Raw genomic sequence first — 16368 nt, 5'->3', positions numbered from 1 at the left:
TGCCTATATTTTTCTCAGTTCACTTCCTTAGACTATTTAGCGCTGATGTATCACATACAAATAGGATTACAAAAATATTTTCACAAAGATTGAAATGTAACAAAACAGGTAAAAAGCCAAGCCACTAATCTGTGCACATCTAATACAAAACTATGATATTATAGGAAGCAGTTTTATGTTGGGTAAATTGTATAATATTACGGATAGTGTAGCTGTAATTTGCCTTTGTGTAAGATGGTGCTGCAGGAGTGACCCTGCTACTAACCATCAGTCAGACTTATGGGTGCAGCAGATTTATGGGATCTCTGGGGAGTCATTTATATTAACTGTTCGTATCACAGCCCACAGGATGGTGCTGTGCCCAGTCTCGATGATAAAAGTAATAAATCTGTATTTCCTGCATTATTATCACCATCCTACACAAAGAGGCTGCAAACCTCATCTGAACCAGTAGAATCACATTAATTGTGCACTCACCAATTGTACGGAAGTTTCCCATCTCTTTCCAAAGTGGCAAAATTGATGAATGTTCCAGCTCCACATTCCCTAGATAAAAACAATAATACAATGAATAAAGTGGAAAACACAGTGAGTGATGTACTGAACAATGTACTGAAGAATACATGGAATAAAGCAACCGACACAGAAAGTGATGCACTGAGGAATATACAGAATAATGTGGCAGACACACTTCACCACCTGGCTACTTCATTTCCTTTCTGCGGACATCCCCACTATCATCATGGGCGACTTCAACATCCCCATTGACACTTCCCTCTCAGCTGCCACTAAACTTCTATCTCTCACTTCCTCCTTCGGCCTCACTCAATGGTCTTCTACAGCCACTCACAAAGATGGTCACACACTGGACCTCATCTTCACCCGCCTCTGCTCCCCATCTAACCTCTCTAACTCACCTCTTCCTCTCTCTGACCACAACCTTCTCACATTCTCTTCCCTCTCCACTCCAGGTCTACAATCCCCACCCCACAAACTTTCACACCCTCGCAGAAATCTTAAACACCTTGACCTACACTCATTCTCTGAATCCCTCCTCCCTCTCACAGATATAAGTTCCTTACACAATGCGGATGATGCTGCCGCTCTATATAATACCACAACAGCTGTAGCTTTGGAATCTGCTGCCGCACTTACACATACCAAAGCTCGCAAAATCAACAGACAGCCCTGGCACACCAGCCTGACCAAAGAACTGAGGCGAGCTTCCAGGGCTGCTGAGCGCAGATGGAAAAGATCCCACTCCAACGAGCACTTCATCGCATTCAAACAGTCCCTCACTACTTTCAAGACCACACTCGCCACAGCTAAACAAACCTACTTCTCATCTCTCATATCCTCCCCGTCTCACAACCCTAAACAGTTATTCAACCCCTTCAACTCTCTCCTCCGTCCCCCAGCACCTTCTCCCTCCCCACTCATCTCAGCTGAAGACTTTGCCTCATTTTTCAAGCAGAAGATTGATAACATCAGAGACAGTTTTGGTCAACAACCCCCAGAGCCCTTCCTCCCGATTTCCCAGCCCTCCACCTCCAAAACCAACTTCTCCACCATTAAAGAAGATCGACTCTCCACTCTACTCTCAAGATCACATCTCACCACCTGTGCACTTGATCCGATCCCATCCCACTTCATCCCAAACCTCACCACAGTCTTCATCCCAACCCTAACCCATCTCTTCAACCTATCACTAACAACTGGTGTTTTCCCCTCAAGCTTTAAACATGCCTCATTCACACCTATCCTCAAAAAGCCCTCTCTTGACCCATCCTCTGTATCTAGCTATCGCCCTATATCTCTTCTCCCTTATGCCTCCAAGCTACTGGAACAACACGTCCATCTTGAACTATCCTCCCATCTCTCTTCTTGCTCCCTCTTCGATCGCTTACAATCTGGCTTCTGGTCACACCATTCCACTGAAACTGCCCTAACTAAGGTCACCAATGACCTCTTTACCGCCAAGAGCAAGCGACACTACTCTGTCCTCCTCCTCCTGTTCCTGTCAGCTGCCGTTGACACAGTGGACCATTCCCTTCTGCTACAGATCCTCTCATCTCTTGGCATCACAGACTTGGCCCTATCCTGGATCTCGTCATACCTAACAGACCGGACATTCAGCGTCTCCCACTCACACACCACCTCCTCACCTCGCCCCCTATCTGTCGGAGTCCCACAAGGTTCAGTCCTAGGGCCCCTGCTCTTCTCCATTTACACCTTTGGCCTGGGACAGCTCATAGAATCTCACGGTTTTCAGTATCATCTCTATGCTGACGACGACACACAGATCTACATCTCTGGACCAGATATCACCTCCCTACTAACCAGAATCCCTCAATGCCTGTCCACTATTTCATCCTTCTTCTCCACTAGATTTCTGAAACTTAACATGGACAAAACAGAATTCATCATCTTTCCCCATCTCACGTGAGCCCCCCAACGAACCTATCCATTAGGCTATGTGCACACGTTCAGGTTTTTTCGCGATAAAAACGCTATAAAAACTCATTAAAAACTCATACATTATGCATCCTATCATTTAGAATGCATTCTGCATGTTTTGTGCACAGGATGCGTTTTTTTTTCCGCGAAACAAAAAACATTGCGGTAAAAAAAGCAGCATGTTCATTAATTTTGCGGATTTTCTGCGTTTTTCCTGCTATTCTATGCATTTGGGAAAAAACGCACCGTTTTTTGTCAGGGAAATTTCTGCAAGAAATCCTGACATGTGCACATACCCTTACAGTAAATGGCTGCCCACTCTCCCCTGTCCCACAAGCTCGCTACCTCGGGGTAATCCTTGACGCTGATCTCTCCTTCAAACCACATATCCAAGCCCTTTCCACTTCCTGCCGACTTCAACTCAAAAATATTTCACAAATCCGTTCATTCCTCAACCAAGAATCTGCAAAACCCCTAGTGCATGCCCTCATCATCTCCCGCCTCGACTACTGTAACCTCCTGCTCTGTGGCCTCCCCTCTAACACTCTCGCACCCCTCCAATCTATTCTAAACTCTGCTGCCCGACTAATTCACCTGTCCCCCCCGCTATTCCCCGGCCTCTCCCCTCTGTCAATCCCTTCACTGGCTCCCCATTGCCCAGAGACTCCAGTACAAAACCCTAACCATGACATACAAAGCCATCCACAAGCTGTCTCCTCCATACATCTGTGACCTGGTCTCCCGGTACTTACCTATATGCAACCTCCGATCCTCACAAGATCTCCTTCTCTACTCCCCTCTTATCTCCTCGTCCCACAATCGTATACAAGATTTCTCTCGCGTATCACCCCTACTCTGGAATTCTCTACCACAACACATCAGACTCTCGCCTACCATCAAAACCTTCAAAAAGAGCCTGAAGACCCACCTCTTCCGACAAGTCTATAACCTGCAGTAACCACCGATTGACCAAACCGCTGCATGACCAGCTCTATCCTCACCTACTGTATTCTCACCCATCCCTTGTAGATTGTGAGCCCTCGCGGGCAGGGTCCTCTCTCCTCCTGTATCCTCACCCATCCCTTGTAGATTGTGAGCCTTCACGGGCAGGGTCCTCATTCCTCCTGTACCAGTTGTGACTTGTATTGTTTAAGATCATTGTACTTGTTTTTATTATGTATACCCCTCCTCACACGTAAAGTGCCATGGAATAAATGGCGCTATAACAATAAATAATAATAATAATAATAATAAGACACAGCGAGCGAAGCACTGAAGAATACACAGAATAAAGAAACAGACAGTGAGCGAAGCACTGAAGAATACACAGAATAAAGCAACAGACACAGCGAGCGATGCACTAAAGAATACACAGAATAAAGCAACAGACACAGCGAGCGATGCACTGAAGAATACAGAGAATAAAGCAACAGACACAGCAAGCGATGCACTGAAGAATACACAGAATAAAGCAACAGACACAGCGAACGATGCACTAAAGAATACACAGAATAAAGCAACAGACACAGCGAGCGATGCACTGAAGAATACAGAGAATAAAGCAACAGACACAGCGAGCGATGCACTGAAGAATACAGAGAATAAAGCAACAGACACAGCGAGCGATGCACTGAAGAATACAGAGAATAAAGCAACAGACACAGCGAGCGATGCACTGAAGAATACACAGAATAAAGCAACAGACACAGCGAGCGATGCACTGAAGAATACACAGAATAAAGCAACAGACACAGCGAGCGATGCACTGAAGAATACAGAGAATAAAGCAACAGACACAGCGAGCGATGCACTGAAGAATACAGAGAATAAAGCAACAGACACAGCGAGCGATGCACTGAAGAATACAGAGAATAAAGCAACAGACACAGCGAGCGATGCACTGAAGAATACACAGAATAAAGCAACAAACACCAGTGAGCGATGCACTAAAGAATACACTGAATAAAGCAACAGACAGTGAGCGATGCACTGGAAGAATACACAAAATAAAGCAACAGACACAGAGAGCGATGCACTAAAGAATACACAGAATAAAGCAACAGACACAGCGAGCGATGCACTGAAGAATACACAGAATAAAGCAACAGACACAGCGAGCGATGCACTGAAGAATACAGAGAATAAAGCAACAGACACAGCGAACGGTGCACTAAAGAATACACTGAATAAAGCAACAGACACAGCGAACGATGCACTAAAGAATACACAGAACAAAGCAACAAACACAGCGAGCGATGCACTGAAGAATACACAGAATAAAGCAACAGACACAGCGAGCAAAGTACTAAAGAATACACTGAATAAAGCAACAGACACAGCGAGCGATGCACAGAAGAATACACAGAATAAAGCAACAGACACAGAGAGCAATGCACTAAAGAATACACTGAATATAGCAACAGACACAGTGAGCGATGCACAGAAGAATACACAGAATAAAGCAACAGACACAGCGAGCGATGCACAGAAGAATACACAGAATAAAGCAACAGACACAGCGAGCGATGCACTAAAGAATACACTGAATAAAGCAACAGACACAGCGAGCGATGCACAGAAGAATACACAGAATAAAGCAACAGACACAGCGAGCGAAGTACTAAAGAATACACTGAATAAAGCAACAGACAGTGAGCGATGCACTGTAGAATACACTGAATAAAGCAACAGACACAGCGAGCGATGCACAGAAGAATACACAGAATAAAGCAACAGACAGTGAGCGATGCACAGAACAATCCACAGAATAAAGCAACAGACACAGCGAGCGATGCACTAAAGAATACACTGAATAAAGCAACAGACACAGAGAGCAATGCACAGAAGAATACACAGAATAAAGCAACAGACAAAGCGAGCGATGCACTAAAGAATACACTGAATAAAGCAACAGACACAGCGAGCGATGCACTGAAGAATACACAGAATAAAGCAACAAACACAGTGAGCGATGCACTAAAGCAGAGGTCCCCAACTCCAGTCCTCAAGGCCCACCAACATGTCATGTTTTCAGGATTTCCTTAGTCTTGCCCAGGTAATAATTGCATCACCTGTGCAATGCAAAGGAAATCCTGAAAACATGACCTGTTGGTGGGCCTTGAGGACTGGAGTTGGGGACCTCTGCACTAAAGAATACACTGAATAAAGCAACAGACAGTGAGCGATGCACAGAAGAATACACAAAATAAAGCAACAGACACAGCGAGCGATGCACTAAAGAATACACAGAATAAAGCAACAGACACAGAGAGCGATGCACTGAAGAATACACAGAATAAAGCAACAGACACAGCGAGCGATGCACTGAAGAACACACAGAATAAAGCAACAGACACAGCGAGCGATGCACTGAAGAATACACAGAATAAAGCAACAGACCCAGCGAGCGATGCACAGAATAAAGCAACAGACACAGCGAGCGATGTACTGAAGAATACACAGAACAAAGCAACAAACACAGCGAGCGAAGTACTAAAGAATACACTGAATAAAGCAACAGACACAGAGAACGGTGCACTAAAGAATACACTGAATAAAGCAACAGACACAGCCAGCGATGCACTGAAGAATACACAGAACAAAGCAACAAACACAGCGAGCGATGTACTGAAGAATACACAGAATAAAGCAACAGACACAGCGAGCGATGCACAGAAGAATACACTGAATAAAGCAACAGACACAGCAAGCGATGCACTGAAGAATACACAGAATAAAGCAACAGACACAGCGAGCAATGCACGAAAGAATACACTGAATAAAGCAACAAACACAGCGAGCGATGCACTAAAGAATACACTGAATAAAGCAACAGACACAGCGAGCGATGCACTGAAGAATACACAGAACAAAGTAACAGACACAGCGAGCGATGTACTGAAGAATACACAGAATAAAACAACAGACAGCGAGCGATGCACTAAAGAATACACTGAATAAAGCAACAGACACAGCGAGCGATGCAATGAAGAATACACTGAAAAAAGCAACAGACACAGCGAGCGATGAACTGAAGAATACACAGAATAAAGCAACAGACACAGCGAGCGATGCACTAAAGAATACACTGAATAAAGCAACAGACACAGCGAGCGATGTACTGAAGAATACACAGAATAAAGCAACAGACACAGCGAGCGATGCACTAAAGAATACACTGAATAAAGCAACAGACACAGCGAGCGATGCAATGAAGAATACACTGAATAAAGCAACAGACACAGCGAGCGATGCAATGAAGAATACACTGAATAAAGCAACAGACACAGCGAGCGATGCACTGAAGAATACACAGAATAAAGCAACAGACACAGCGAGCGATGCACTAAAGAATACACTGAATAACGCAACAAACACAGCGAGCGATGCACTGAAGAATACACTGAATAAAGCAACAGACACAGCGAGCGATGTACTGAAGAATACACAGAATAAAGCAACAGACACAGCGAGCGATGCACTAAAGAATACACTGAATAAAGCAACAGACACAGCGAGCGATGCAATGAAGAATACACTGAAAAAAGCAACAGACACAGCGAGCGATGAACTGAAGAATACACAGAATAAAGCAACAGACACAGCGAGCGATGTACTGAAGAATACACAGAATAAAGCAACAGACACAGCCAGCGATGCACTGAAGAATACACTGAATAAAGCAACAGACACAGCGAGCGATGCACTGAAGAATACACAGAATAAAGCAACAGACACAGCGAGCGATGCACTGAAGAATACACAGAATAAAGCAACAGACACAGCGAGCGATGCACTGAAGAATACACAGAATAAAGCAACAGACACAGCGAGCGATGCACTGAAGAATACACAGAATAAAGCAACAGACACAGCGAGCGATGTACTGAAGAATACACAGAATAAAGCAACAGACACAGCGAGCGATGCACTAAAGAATACACTGAATAAAGCAACAGACAGCGAGCGATGCAATGAAGAATACACTGAATAAAGCAACAGACACAGCGAGCGATGCAATGAAGAATACACTGAATAAAGCAACAGACACAGCGAGCGATGCAATGAAGAATACACTGAATAAAGCAACAGACAGAGAGCGATGTACTGAAGAATACACAGAATAAAGTGACAGACACAGTGAGTGATGCAGTAAAAATACACTGAATAAAGCGACAGACAGAGAGAGCGATGCACTAAAGAATACACTGAAGAATACAGAGAATAAAGCAACAGACACAAAGAGCGATGCACTGAAGAACATTGATAAAACACTGAGTAACACTGGGGAAGAGTTTTGAACATAATTTTAGTTAAGTTAGATTTTTCTGCTGATTTCAACACTGCGGTTTTCTTCTATCATTTCAGTTTTTTCTCTAAACCTCATAGCACATTTGAGGCTGGAACAAGGGTAGTATTGCAACAAGGCAGATCGAGTGCAGCTCTAGCGCTCTAGCACTAGGTACATTGAGGGCAGCATTATCAATAGATACATCAAAGGCAGCACCAGGACTAGGTACATCCAGCACTAGCACCAGATACATGGAAAGCAGCAATAAAACTAGGTAAATATAGGGCAGCAGTAGGGAGATCTAGAGTAGCACTAGGTACATCTAGGGCAGCATTATCACTAGGTACATAGAGGGCAGCACTAGCACTGGGTATGTAAGAGGGTGGGGCTGTTATGGACAGTAAGGAACACGCTGTCACTTTAAGAGGCTGCACCCCTTTGTCTGGCGTGATGGAATGTTCTGCTTTTCCCCTGCAATAGTCGGTGTAATGAACTAGTGTGCAGAGTGCAGGTGTGGAGCTGGATCAGCGTGTGTGAGCTGAGGCTGCTGCAGAGAGGACTTGTTGTGCTGATAGCTGTAAGAGAGAAGAACTGTGTCCTGATATAGCTGCAAGAGAGCCACAAAGATACAGAGAAAGGGATTTACAGTTTCCAGGAGCATCCCTAGGATCCAAAAGCAAGGAGAAGCTGACAGAAAGCCGTGCGCGCCATCATATTAGACTGCTGGGGGCCCCCTGGGACTGGACCTGATTCTCCAACATCACCGTGAGTTTGTTCCTGTTTTGTGCACATGTCAGGGCCTAATGTAGGCTTCAATAGTCAGAGCATGGCAGCCATGAGGCCTGCTTAGTAAAGGCCAGGGAGGTTATACGTAGAGTAGCATCATTCTTTGTTTATTGTTTGCATTTACTTGTGTGACATTGAGTCTGTAACGGTTGGAGCACCGTGCTATTTTACGGACAAGCTAAAATTTATAACTCTTGTAAATTGTCTTTTGCCATTGTATACCCCTGTTTGCATCTTCCTCATCCACTTCATTCCTTGCCTTCCAATAAATCTACTCTTTGTTGTTTGCACCTCATCTTGTGTACAGTAGTCTTCCTGCACCGTGGTGGTCCCGCAGCCATCGCTTTAAGTGGCACTGCGAGCAGGGTACTGTCACCAATATGGAGGCAGCAGACAGCAATGGCGGGAATGCTAATGTTAATGGAGATGCTGTGGGCATTGGTGGAACCCCTGCAAGGATACTCCCTATGGTCACCATATTTAGTGTGCTCCCAAAGTTTGATGGCAAGAATATACCACTGTCCGACTGGGTGTCCTGGCTGCAAAGCACCCTGAAGATTTATAACATCAGCCCAGACCTTGAAGCGGACATTGTTTTAACTGCCCTAGAGGGAGAAGCCTGTGGAAACGTCTGCCTACAACCAGAACTCACCCGCAGTACCCTGAAAGAGCTAGTGAAGTTCCTGGAAGAGATCTACGGTGAGACTGCTAGCGCCGGACACCTTCGCGCCGAATTTTTCTCTAGGCTGCAGCGGTAAGAAGAAGGAACTTCTCAGTATCCAACAATACTGCAAGAAGTGTTAGCAGAGGTGCAGAGAAAGGAGGTGAATGGATTTGCTGGCATGGGCCCTAAAGACCTGATACTCCAGGAGCAATTCATTCTGGGGCTGCACAGCACATCCTTGAGGCGAACACTGTGAGAACGGGTCCGGGAAGATCCGGCTCTTACGTTTCGTCAAATCCTGGCGGAAACATTGGCCCAAAGTAAAGAAGAGAGCTATGCATCTGGGGTGATGCATGTCCAGGGCGCCAATACCAGAGGGGACCCAAACCATCAGGAGGTGCTGGTCCAGGTCGTGCAAGACTTGCAGCGGTCTCTTGTCATCGTGCAAGAGAAACTGACCCAGATGGAGCAAAGAGTGGGGAAACTACAACAGTCTGACCCACCATACTCATGCAACCATTCTTCAGCCCGACCGATAAGGGATCAGTGAGAGCAAGCCCCCTCCCGTCAGGCATCGGAGGCACGAGGACAGGCTCGAGGTATCCCCCGGCGATGAGGAGGCATCCAATGCTGGGAATGTGGAGGACGGGGGCACCTTGCCAGAGACTGTCGGAACTATACTCAAGGCCAGCGGAAGCCGCCGTTAAACTACCAACCCCCGCAGTAGTGCGGCACTCTGTGGGGGAGGCGAAGAGAGAGGTCGCTCCATATCATAACGAACACTTGATTGCTGGGAGCCCCATCCTACGTGCTGAATTCAAAGGAGTTCTAGTGGATTGCCTGATAGATACCGGGTCACAAGTGACAACGATGCCAGAAGCGTATTTCAAGCAGCATTTCCTGGACCTGGCCAAGCCAGAAAAAGAGACATTGATCCGATTGTTTGCTGCCAACCCTCAACCGATCCCGGTCACGGGTCGCGTGGATGAATATTCGAATCTGTGGGCAAGAAGTTGGGAGAAAAGGGATCCTGCTAGTCCCTGAGCCTATCAAGGAAGATGTGCCTGTAGTACTGGGAATGAATATCCTATGTGAACTTGATCAGATTAGGTTTACCAAACGGGGACCTGGATATTGGAAGAAGGCTACTACACATAAGCCTACTCAAGAAGCCCTTTAACGACTGATCCGCGTCTGTGGGACGCAGAAGAGTGTGCCATCTTATCAGACGGTAGGGGTCATCAGGGCTCCTGGTAAAGAACCTGTAATCCTACCTCCCGAGCGAGAAACTATAGTATACCTTCCAGTGGGGACTCACCGCCGCAACCTTGACGGGTTGGAAGTGGTTGTTCAGCCTGTGGTAGGTGGAGGAGTGGACCAAGAAGTCATGATAGCTCGTACGATAGCTGTGGTCTAGTGAGGACATGTCCATAAGAGCTTTGAATGTGGGCCCTGGGAGGTCACCCTGCCACGAGGGACAGATCTGGCCCTGGTGTACCTTCATAAGGGTGAAGTGGTGAGTCAGAAGGAGATGTCTTTATCACTGAAAAAAGGCACAGGGTGGACCCTAGCAGTTGCTGCAGGGAACGAAGAGACGCCATCTCCGGAGTGGAGTGGACAGGTCATCCTTGACCAAATGGAAGTGGATGTGAAGGCTCTGGGCCCTGAGCGTGTGCAAGCAATAGAAACTATGTTGTGGGAAAATCAGGCCGTATTCGCCCGTCACACCGAAAATTTCGGCTGTACTGAAGCCATCACGCATGAGATACCGACTGGGGAAGCTCGTTCAATTCGAGAACGATACCGGCAGATCCCACCCAAGATTTATCAAGAGGTGAAAACATTACTGAAGCAGATGCTGGATTCAGGAGTGGTGCAGAGTAGTCAGAGCCCTTGGGCAGCCCCGGTGGTGCTCGTCAAGAAAAAGGATGGGACCATCCGGTTCTGTGTAGATTACAGGAAACTCAATGCCTGCACTGTTCGAGACTCGTATCCGTTGCCCTGCATCGAAGAATCCTTGACAGCGTTGGGGAAAGCCAAGTACTTCTCCACCCTAGACCTAGCAAGCAGATACTGGCAAGTAGCCGTGGCAGAGAAAGACAAAGAGAAAACCGCCTTCATCCTCCCTATGGGGCTGTTCGAGTTTATCCGGATGCTCTGCGGGCTCTCCAATGCTCCAGGCACATTTCAATGGCTGATGGAAAAGTGTTTGGGAGACTTAAATTTTGGAGGCTACCCTGATCTATCTGGATGACATCATTGTGTTTTCGGCCTCATTCAAAGAACACCTTGCCTCGCTTGGACAGGTACTCGGAAGACTGCGGGCTCATAACCTGAAGGTGAAGCCAAAAAAGTGCCACCTCTTCAAGAGAGAGATCAAGTACGTGGGCCACATAGTGTCACAAGATGGATTTCTACCCTCACCAGAAAAAGTGGCTGCTAGGCAGAAGTAGCCAGTTCCTCGAACAGTGAGAGAACTCCAGGCCTTCCTGGGACTCGCTGGGTACTACCGCCGGTTTGTTAAAGACTTCGTGAAGGTAGCGGGTCCTCTCAATGAGTTGCTGAGGGGGACCGCTGGAGTGCCGAAGACCCAGCGCATCCCCTGGGCACAGGGACAAGACGAGGCCTTCCAGGCTATAAAGAATGCCCTTACCTCAGCCCCGATTTTGGCCTACGCAGACTTCGATCAACCATTCCTGTTGTACACAGATGGTAGCCTTCATGGACTCGGTGCAGTACTTTCTCAGATACAGGATGGACATGAGTCATCGGGTATGCCAGCAGGTCCCTGTGAGACAGCGAAAGAAACCCTCGCAATTACAGCTCCTTCCGCTTAGAGCTCCTGGCCCTGGTGTGGGCCATGACAAAAGTTTGCAGGCTTCCTGACAGGTACCAAGATTCAAGTTCAACAGACAATAATCCCCTGGCCCACCTTGAGAATGCTAAATTGGGGGCCTTAGAACAATGGTGGGTGGCTCACCTAGCCAAGTTCGACTTTACCATCCGTTATCACTCTGCTACTGAAAACGCAAATGCTGATGGGCTGTCAAGAGTGACTGTGGAGACTCCAGTGGGGGATCTTTATGAGCAAATCGAAGAGGAGGAAACCCCAGACTTTCATAAGTTTAGGCCCCCAATGGTTGCGGCCCAGTCAAGAAGGGAGGCCTGCGCATTACCCCGGTCCCTGGGGAGAACCAATGAGGAATGGGGACACGTTCAGGATGAAGACGAAGGGCTGAGACAGATGAAATGGGTAACTCAAAAGCGGAAGCCTGGCAAACAAGAGAGAGATGATCTGGACTCTGAAATGAGGAGTGTGTTACACCAGTGGGATAGACTGGAAGTGCGAGAGTCAGTGCTATATCGTAAGAGGCAACAGCCAAAAGATATGGAAGTAAGGTGGCAAGTGGTCATCGCAGGAAGAATGGCTCAAGAAGTAGCTGAAGAAGCCCACGAATTTGGAGCACATTTCGGCCCCACAAAGACCAACCAATGGTTACAGCGGTATGTGTATTGCCCCCCGGTTGGAGTTTGAGGTGGAAGAGGTTTGCCGGCAATGTCGAATATGTGACCTCATTAAGAGTACCGAACAGAGGGCACCCATCCAGACCATACAAACTAAGGAACCGCTAGAAGTCTTGATGATCGACTATCTCCTCGTTGGACACTCGGCCCCGGGGCTGCAATATTGTTTGGTGATGACCGATCATTTCTCTAAGTTCGCAGTAGTCACTCCAACTAGAGATCAGTGTTGTGAATTCCGTTCTGGAGCTCCCTCCTGTGGTTGCTAATGGTGTTTTTGTGAGTTCTGCCCTTGGGCTCCCTCTGGTGGTTTCGAGTGGAACTGCTGCTCCTTTAGGTAGCTGTAGCAGCTGCCTTCACTAATCGCCTTGCCTGGGTTTGTTATTTAAACCTGCTCTGGGCTTTAGTCCATGCCTGCTGTCAATGTTCTTGGTTGGATTTGGTTCTTTCCTTGGAATTCTCATATGGCCAGTCCTTGTCTGCAAAAGATAAGTTTTTGCTAGTTTTTGTTTGTCCATTTGTTTGGACTCTATTGCTTTGCAAATATGTCTCTTTTTGTCTAGCTTGTCACTATGTGTTATTCAGGCTAGCTGGAAGCTCTGGGAAAGCAGATTTGCCCCTCCACACCGTGAGTCGGTGTGGAGTTCATTTTTGTAAACTCTGCGTGGATTTTGTAGTTTTTATACTGACCGCACAGTATCCTTTTCTCTCTATCTAGTTTAGTATTGGCCTCCTTTGCTGAATTCTGATTTCATTTCTTTGTACGTCATTTCCCTCTCCATTCACAGTCAATATTTGTGGGGGGCTATCTTTCCTTTTGGGGGTTTTCTCTGAGGCTAGATAGCTTTCTATTTCCTTCTTTAGGGGTAGTTATTTCTTAGGCTGTGAAGAGGTGTCTAGGGAGAGTCAGGAACATCCCATGGCTATTTCTAGTGTTGTTGTTAGGATTAGGGACTGCAGTCAGTAGAGATACCATCTTCTCAGAGCTCACTCCATGTTGCATTTTAGCCATTAGGTCATATCAGTGTGGCCTCTTAACCACCAGGTCATAACAGTACAGCAGGCCACAAATGAATTAAATGCATCTCAAAAGAAGGAAAAGAAAGTTCTGAACCCTTTTTTTTTCTGTGCTCTGTTCTGTCTTTTTTTTCCTCTTGATATCTGGGTGGTGCTGGATATATGCTCTGGTATGGAGGTTCAGAGTTTGTTTTCTCGTGTGGATCAACTTGCTGCAAGAGTCCAGAGTATCCAAGATTATATTGTCCAGACTCCGGCTCTAGAGCCTAGAATTCCTACTCCTGATTTGTTTTTTTGGGGACAGATCCAAGTTTTTGAACTTTAAAAATAGCTGCAAATTGTTTTTTGCTTTGAAACCCCGTTCTTCTGGTGATCCCATTCAGCAAGTAAAAATCATCATATCCTTACTGCGTGGTGATCCTCAAGACTGGGCTTTTGCTCTTGAAACAGGGGATCCGGCATTGTTGAGTGTGGATGCATTTTTTCAAGCGCTCGGATTGTTGTATGACGAACCTAACTCAGTAGAGCATGCTGAGAAAACACTGTTGGCCCTATGTCAGGGTCAAGAAGCGGCAGAATTATACTGCCAGAAATTTAGAAAATGGTCTGTGCTCACTAAATGGAATGAAGAGGCGCTGGCTGCTATTTTCAGAAAAGGTCTTTCTGAAACCCTTAAAGATGATATGGTGGGCTTTCCTACGCCTACCGGTTTGAGCGAATCTATGTCTCTAGCCATACAGATTGATCGGCGCTTGCGTGAGCGCAAGGTGGTGCACCATATGGCAGTGTCCTCTGAGCAAAGTCCTGACTATGCAATGTGATAGGATTTTGACTAGAGCAGAAAGACAGAAATTCAGACGTCAGAATGGCCTGTGTTTTTACTGTGGTGATTCTGCTCATGCCATTTCTGATTGCCCTAAGTGTACTAGGAGGGTTCCTGGGTCTGTTACCATTAGTACTGTGCAGCCTAAATTTCTCTTGTCTGTTACCCTGATTTGCTCATTGTCGTCCTTTTCTGTTATGGCATTTGTGGATTCTGGCGTTGCCCTGAACTTAATGGACTTAGAATTTGCCAAGCGCTGTGGTTTTTCCTTGGAGCCTTTGCAGAGTCCTATTCCCTTAAGGGGGATTGATGCTACGCCAGTGGCCAAGGATAAACCTCAGTATTGGACTCAGTTAACCATGTACATGGCTCCAGCACATCAGGAAAATATTCGCTTTTTGGTGTTGCATAATTTGCATGATGTTGTTGTGCTGGGTTTTCCATAGTTACAGGTACATAACCCAGTGCTGGATTGGAGATCTATGTCTGTGACTAGTTGGGGTTGTCAGGGGATACATAGTGATATTCCTTTGATGTCCATTTCCTCGTCCCCTTCTTCTGAAGTTCCTGAGTTTTTGTCGGATTTCCAGGATGTATTTGATGAGCCCAAGTCCAGTCCCCTGCCTCCTCAAAAGGGACTGCGATTGTGCCATTAATTTGATTCCTGGCTGTAAGTTCCCTAAGGGCCGACTTTTCAATCTGTCTGTGCCAGAGCATGCCGCTATGTGGAGTTATGTAAAGGAGTCCTTGGAGAAGGGGCATATTCGCCCGTCTTCGTCACCGTTGGGAGCGGGATTTTTTTTTGTTGCCAAGAAGGATGGCTCCTTGAGACCCTGTATAGATTATCGCCTTCTCAATAAGATCACTGTCAAATTCCAGTACCCTTTACCTTTACTTTCTGATTTGTTTGCTCGGATTAAGGGTGCCAGTTGGTTTACTAAAATCGACCTTCGAGGGGCGTATAATCTCGTGCGTATTAAACAAGGTGATGAATGGAAAACAGCATTTAATACGCCCGAAGGCCATTTTGAATATCTTGTGATGCCATTCGGGCTCTCTAATGCTCCATCGGTATTTCAGTCCTTTATGCATGATATCTTCCGGAATTATCTGGATAAATTCATGATTGTGTATTTGGATGATATTTTGGTTTTCTCCGATGATTGGGAGTCTCATGTAAAGCAGGTTAGGATGGTATTTCAGGTCCTTCGTGCTAATGCGTTGTTTGTGAAGGGGTCTAAGTGCCTCTTTGGAGTTCAGAAGGTTTCTTTTTGGGTTTCATTTTTTCCCCCTCGGCTATTGAAATGGACCCTGTTAAAGTCCAGGCCATTCATGATTGGACTCAACCTACATCTGTAAAGAGCCTTCAAAAATTTTTGGGCTTTGCCAATTTTTATCGCCGCTTTATTGCTAATTTTTCAAGTGTGGTGAAGCCTCTGACCGATTTGACGAGGAAGGGCGCTGATGTGGTGAATTGGTCCTCTGCGGCTGTTGAGGCCTTTCAGGAGCTTAAACGTTGTTTTGCTTCTACCCCTGTGTTGCGTCAGCCAGATGTGTCTCTCCCTTTTCAGGTTGAGGTTGATGCTTCTGAGATTGGGGCAGGGGCAGTTTTGTCTCAGAGAAATTCTGATGGCTCTTTGATGAAACCGTGTGCTTTCTTCTCCAGAAAGTTTTCGCCTACTGAGCGTAATTATGATGTCGGCAATCGGGAGTTGTTGGCTATGAAGTGGGCATTTGAGGAGTGGCGACATTGGCTTGAGGGAGCCAAGCATCGCGGGGTGGTCTTGACTGATCAGAAGAATCTGATTT

General features: G+C 46.3%; 1 protein-coding gene across 3 annotated transcripts in view; it reads right to left on the bottom strand.

The window, feature by feature from the left end:
• PTPRO (protein tyrosine phosphatase receptor type O) overlaps nucleotides 1-16368 on the bottom strand; it is a 484495-nt gene that overhangs the window by 94803 nt on the left and 373324 nt on the right. For all 3 annotated transcript variants that reach the window (XM_069762736.1, XM_069762737.1, XM_069762738.1), the window contains exon 16: nucleotides 478-546. In XM_069762736.1, coding sequence (XP_069618837.1) covers nucleotides 478-546 — 69 coding nt within the window. The remainder of the gene's footprint in view (nucleotides 1-477; nucleotides 547-16368) is intronic.

Source organism: Ranitomeya imitator, chromosome 4 (genome assembly GCF_032444005.1).
Source record: "Ranitomeya imitator isolate aRanImi1 chromosome 4, aRanImi1.pri, whole genome shotgun sequence".
Classification (NCBI taxonomy): Eukaryota; Metazoa; Chordata; class Amphibia; order Anura; family Dendrobatidae; genus Ranitomeya; species Ranitomeya imitator.
The sequence above is the reverse complement of the archived record's forward strand: the minus strand, read 5'-3'. Positions and strand labels throughout refer to the sequence as shown.